This window comes from Pinus tabuliformis, chromosome 1_2, assembly GCF_031772625.1.
Source record: "Pinus tabuliformis cultivar Carrire ecotype Pingquan chromosome 1_2, CPIR1, whole genome shotgun sequence".
Classification (NCBI taxonomy): Eukaryota; Viridiplantae; Streptophyta; class Pinopsida; order Pinales; family Pinaceae; genus Pinus; species Pinus tabuliformis.
The window spans coordinates 758,634,866-758,640,865 of NC_142298.1; the positions used below are offsets into that span (position 1 = coordinate 758,634,866).

Consider the following 6,000-nt stretch of genomic DNA (forward strand, 5'->3'; position numbering starts at 1 on the left):
CGAGTGAGGCTATCTGGGGCCTATCTTCATTTAATCCTACTTAATCTAATGATATGTAATACAAGGCTTGCACCAATCATTTAAAAAAATCAGAATTCATCCATAATTGAATCCTCAAAGATAAAAGAGATATCTAGACCAATGTGCATCTCAATAGAAGTTTAAATTTTGAGACAGCATGCCAGAAGAAGAGAGCAGACTAGAATAAAGCTGCATTCCTTACCCAATATATATAAGATATTTCTAATCAGAAATTGAATATATTAGGAATGTAACCTACTTAACAGAACTTCAGATAGAATGGGTGGTCAGAGAATTCAGTCAGATCAGTAAGTTTACCTGGCATAAATGCAGGGCTGTGTCATCAGGAGCTTCTATTGTTAAACGAAGATCCCTTGAACAACCAAATCTGCAGTATTTCCTTTTGTTCATGGTGTATTTATTCCACATTTGGAACCTTGAACCATAACCATGTATCACTTTATTTATCCTCATTCAATAAAGTTAAACATACTACTCAGTACATACCAACAAAATATTTCATAAACATAACTTTTGCGTAGCCTTTCCATGTAACATCACTTCTTGTGTTTGATTAGTCACTGAAAGCAGATCAAAAATATTGATCATTTTTTTTTGTTCACCTCTAAGTGGAAATTTTTTTTTGCATGGGAGTCTTTGTAATTTTCCAAAAGCTAGTTCCAAGGCTCATTATCATCAGGAAAACTGATATATATTTATTATTACTTCAAAAACAGCACCCATCACACAAAAGAAAATATGTACTAGAAGATGAATATTATAGGGCAACAACTGCTCATAGAAGATTTAAAATCTGTCCAGCAAGTTTAAAATTCAATCTGCAACATTCCACCTGATTTACAGGGCCATTGCATCCGACATTCAGCCTAGATATAACTCAGGTATCACCACATATTAATGACTCTGTAAAATTTAAATACAAAGCTAAAAGCCATTAACGAAATTACCTCTAAACACTATTTAATGAGGCACCAGTATTCCCGTTTGGGAGTATAACATCCCCTCTAAGACTCCCAATGATGTTCCATCCAAAATCTTCTCCAAACATTACTCAATATTTATCGAGAAGACTATTTTTAAATGGCAGCTAAAACATGTTCTGATTGATTAATCCAGGCTATCTGTCAATAGGTTCTCTATTTATCAATATCTAGCATTTAATAAAATTGTGGAAAGAGGAGATAGTTCTCACATACCAAAGCTAAAGAAACTACAAGAGTAATACCTTCAATCAAAAGAAACTTTACAGTTTATTGTATCATATTGGAGGGAAAGGCTAAAGAGAATACTTGGAGATTTTGTCAACACAGACCACAGACATCAACACTGAAATAAGAACAGAAGCAATACTTAGATAAAATCATCAATATACATCAAATATAAAAATGCCTTACAAACTCTGGTTCTCACAATTCCTACAAAGGGATAAAAGCTAAAGAAAACACACAGACAATAATGAGGCCATCTAGCTTCCTCTTGCAGCAGAATATCTGAAATGAAATGACAAGTCTTGATCTCTACATACAGTCTTCCAAAAAGCAAGACAAGTGTTGTATCTCCTCCCCATATAATGTGAGAAAAATAAGTGTCAAAAACCTTGCACAAAAACGAGCTGTGATTTTCAGTAAAAGAGAGAAGATGAGATAATTGAAATTCTATTAGTGTTCACGAGAAACCAAAATAGTGCAATGAGAATAGTCTTTTAAAAAGCAAGACAAGTGCTATATCTTCTCCCCTTATAATGTGAGAAAAGTAAAAGTCAAAAAAAAAGCTTGCACAAAAACTACCTCTGATTTTCAGTAAAAGAGAGAAGATGAGATAAAGTGACCAAAAGAGATCAATGGGACTAAAAAGTACAAACAATTCACAATCATAATGTAGCAGTACCAAGGCAACTCCTAAGTGCCAAAAATAAACAAATGCAAATGAAAATGAAGTAGAAAGTAGGAAGGTGTAAAGCAAGAGAATAAACCATAGCAAAGAGAAAAGAACCACTCAGCACTAGAGGTAGAAATAAGACGTAGAGATGGAAGAACAGCTATTGATGTCATCATCGATAGTTGTGAATGCCCCAATGCACAAAAGCTCTCCTCGCATCCGAGATCAAAGAGAAAGATGTAATATCGGAAGCTTGATCTGGACTAGAAAGCACTCTCATACTGGAATAAACTGGAATAAGTACTTCTCTGTGGCTTCATGTAAGTGGGTCATCTGCAAGATGGCCCACTCATTCAAGGCCTGTTAATTCGCACAAATGCCTTGAAGTGAGCAATGATTAAAATGGTTACTGTATAACGTTGACAAGTATTTAACATATAAAATAAGCCCACTGAGCAATAAGCTAATAAACTCTCATCAACGTGTCCCTTTCCCCATAAGAATAGAATAACTTGAAAGTTGAAAGGTTTTAGTTTGGCCAATTCAGTTTTTGAAAGAAGGAAGAAAAAAAATAGGTCCAGCAGTGTAAAAACTCGTGACATATTTTCATGGGACACAACATCGACAGAAAACAAGCATTCCAAGGAAAACAGGAAAAGGACAAGAGGGAAATACCACTGGAAACAAACATTTTAACTAACATGAGAAACAAAATCCAATCATCCAAAGTACTACCTCTTCTTCAAATTTGGAACAGTACCCATTGGTAAACTTATTCCAGATTTTGTATTTTAAATACCACACTATAGCGATAACAGATATTCTGCTCTTGTATTCCCTTCCCTCATATCATGTTATAAATATTTGAGCTTCTGCAATGTCAACACTTTGGTTCGCTATGATTTTTTTTAATGAAGTAAACAAGCATACAAAACAGCACGGAATTCAAAACCCTTACATGTCTATAGATTGAGCTTGCTAGGTTAGACAGAAAATTTGAATCACTTGTAACTTACACATTAGAACAGTACTATTGAATGAATCGATGTAGAATGTCAGGCCCCACTTGCATACAGCCTTGTCCATTCTTTTGTTGTTTCCACAGCCTCAATTTCATTTGTCTTCCAGTGTTTTGCAATGTTTTCAGAAAGAGGGTCATCTGGATTTGGTGCACTTAACAGTGCTTGTATACTCAGTAAAACTGTTCGAATTTGCAATGCTGGACTCCACTTGTCCTTGAGAATATCAAGGCATATGCATCCAAGCTTATCAATATTTGGGTGGTAAATCTTTGTCAAAAACGAACCTTTGGTGCTGCCATTGGATACTCCTTAGGCAGAAATAACTCCAACTTGAAAACACCCCCTTCATATGGAGACTAAGATGGACCAAGAATCATCACATTAAAATACCGTAAATTGTCCTCATATGGAGAACACTTATACCAGGTGTTGGTTCAGTAAGCAAGCATTGAGTTTCCTTTATGATTCTGCGAGGCAAATTACTGTTCGACATAGCTGCAGGGTAGAAGAAAGAAAGCCCTTCAAAAGAGAATCGATCTGAACCTTATCGTTCGTTTGAAGCTTGATGGACCAAACCTCAGGCTCTATTTATGAAGAAACCCTCATTCTGTCACAGCAAGAGTGAAACCCAACGATAATAATTAAATGCATAAAATAATGGTAAAATGGTCCAGGAATTCCATATATCTAGATGAAGTGCATATCTCGGGTTCTCATGAAGTTTCGAACAACTGTCAAAGGAAAGGATCTCGGATACCACAGTGATGAATTTTTGGAAGTCTGTCCATGGTGCAGTATGTGGATACCTCTGTAATTTAAGTGGATGATCACAATATTTCGAATCTTTGAGATCTTAGTGATCTAGGACATCAGAAGATCTTAGATCACCCATGTTTCAATAAAGATTAGAATCAAAGGTTACAAGATCACAATTCCTTGGAGAAGGGAAATTGGATCCGTCTTGAATGTAGATAACTGATCAGTAAAGCATCTCTATGATTCAATGCGAGAAAAAACTGCCTAAGGAAAGCAGAGACAAGAAGGGAAAGAAGAGGCATAAGAAGAACATTGAGACCTACAAGATCTATATTTTTAGGGTCTTGAAGCAGGTTCATCCTGATATCGGAATTTCCAGCAAGGCCACGGGAATCATGAACTCCTTCATTAATGATATTTTGAGAAATTGTCAAGCGAGGTATCGAAGCTCGTCCGCTACAACAAGAAGCCTGCTATTACCTCTCGGGAGATTCAGACCGCCGTAAGGCTTGCTCTTCCAGGGGAGCTCGCGAAGCACGCTGTTTCAGAGGGTACAAAGGCTGTTACCAAGTTTACCAGCACTTAAATTTGGTATTTTTCTGTGAATTGAATTTATTGGTGTCTTTTGACGCCACCTATTGTATCGAATTTCAAACAAGCTATTGACTCTCAGAGTTTGATGGATACATTTGGTGTTGCAGAAATCATATATGACAAGATTTGATAATTGTCTTTTTTCTAATGTCATTCACAGATCCAAGCACGGATTATCCTTAAACGACTGATGTAAACTGATTGAAAATTGATTATTGTAGGACTCACCAAAGCACAAGTAGTATTAGGTATAAATACAACCAGCCAAGGAAGAAACCCAAGTGATGTGTACCTGATAGAATTCCTGATACTTCGAGGTGGAGATGAGTCAGCCTTGCAAAAGTACCACTGTGAAATAGTACCACTAATAATGTACACCTGAGCTTCTATCATCATTGCCAGAGACCATAACATTGTGATGATAGCTAATGCATAGTACGTCGGAACCCATCCGTCCTCTTTCCATAAGCAACACTCCACACCAGTGCTTCCTCCACACGCATACCTAGATTCTTCAATTTTGGGATTAGGTATGATCCTACCATTTAGGCGTGCAAACACCAAAAAGACTATGATGGGTATATAGTAGACAAAGAGACCAACTATTAAGCTAGGCAAAACCAGCATCAGTCTCATGTTTCTCGCAAGGCCTTCCGAAGCTGTGCCTATGATTCTGATTGTGAGTTCTATATGGTGCCAGTTTATAATAATGATCCAGACAATTATCCCGCATAGTACAAAAATAAAAAGAAGAATGAAATTCCTCAGTGCCAGGCTTATTTCATCCCCGCAATCCTTACTCATAGTGCAAGCCACGAACCAGAAGACATTGATGAAAACAGGAATGAGAACAAAGAAGGGGAGACAAGAATACACTATATGTTTTGTGTAATGCCTAAGGAGCCAGAGAAGACCAAATAAGAAGGGGATACTCAGAATCAGTGTTATTACAAGTGTCCAAACCATGTCCTTCAAAAGATGCTTGTTGCTCCCAGGCACTACAAGATTTGGGTAATATTCCAATTGTATTACACGAATTGGGTGATAACCCAAATGTTCATATGCTCCATCAAAACCTAATCCTTGATCCCTTATGTTAACACTGAGTGAAGATTTTGTACAAGTGTTGGAATTTGTATCATAGACATAAGAGGAAACATTTCCGTAATTTCTGTTGCGGTGGACAATTGAAAATATTCCAAACGCAAAGGTCGTCAATACCAAAATGACAAATACGATTAGAAAGGGTATGTTCTGGAAATACCTGCGGCCGCTGTTATATCTGATTGGATGGTAGTCTTCCTGCTGAGAAGAAGATATTTCCATCTCTGTCAAGCCAGATTTATTCAGCAGAGGCTCTGAAGATTCAATATAAGAATCCAATGAACCTCATCCTTTGCATGTCTATGCGCTGTGCGTTTTTGTCTAAATGCCTGTATGTATATTTTGTGTATGCTGTTTTATGTGTTTTGAAAAGAAACCGCAAGAAGAAATTAAAGAGCAATTGTAGCTGCCGTGAAGCAACGCGCGAGGGCAATTTTAAAAATTTCAAAACAGGGTTGTTCGAAAGGGTCTTTTAAAGCGAAGCCGATACATGCATGGGTCCATAGGCCTCAAGGGTTCAACATGGCTCTGATACCAAGTGTAAGGACCATGTTCAGACTATGTACACATTTTTATTTTATTTTTTTAAACAGCAATGGCAACC

At 37.0% G+C, this 6,000-nt stretch overlaps 1 protein-coding gene and 1 pseudogene across 1 annotated transcript; both read right to left on the reverse strand.

Moving 5' to 3' along the window:
• Positions 1-1,818: 1,818 nt before the first annotated feature.
• Positions 1,819-3,609, reverse strand: LOC149208005 (ubiquitin-conjugating enzyme E2 35 pseudogene; annotated as a pseudogene).
• Positions 3,610-4,174: 565 nt separating this feature from the next.
• Positions 4,175-5,618, reverse strand: LOC149208006 (uncharacterized). Its single transcript, XM_089398211.1, has 3 exons — positions 5,369-5,618; positions 4,521-5,290; positions 4,175-4,258 (listed from the first exon to the last, which is right to left on the reverse strand). Exons 1-3 carry the CDS (start codon positions 5,616-5,618, stop codon positions 4,175-4,177), a joined length of 1,104 nt encoding a protein of 367 aa, XP_089254337.1.
• Positions 5,619-6,000: the final 382 nt, after the last annotated feature.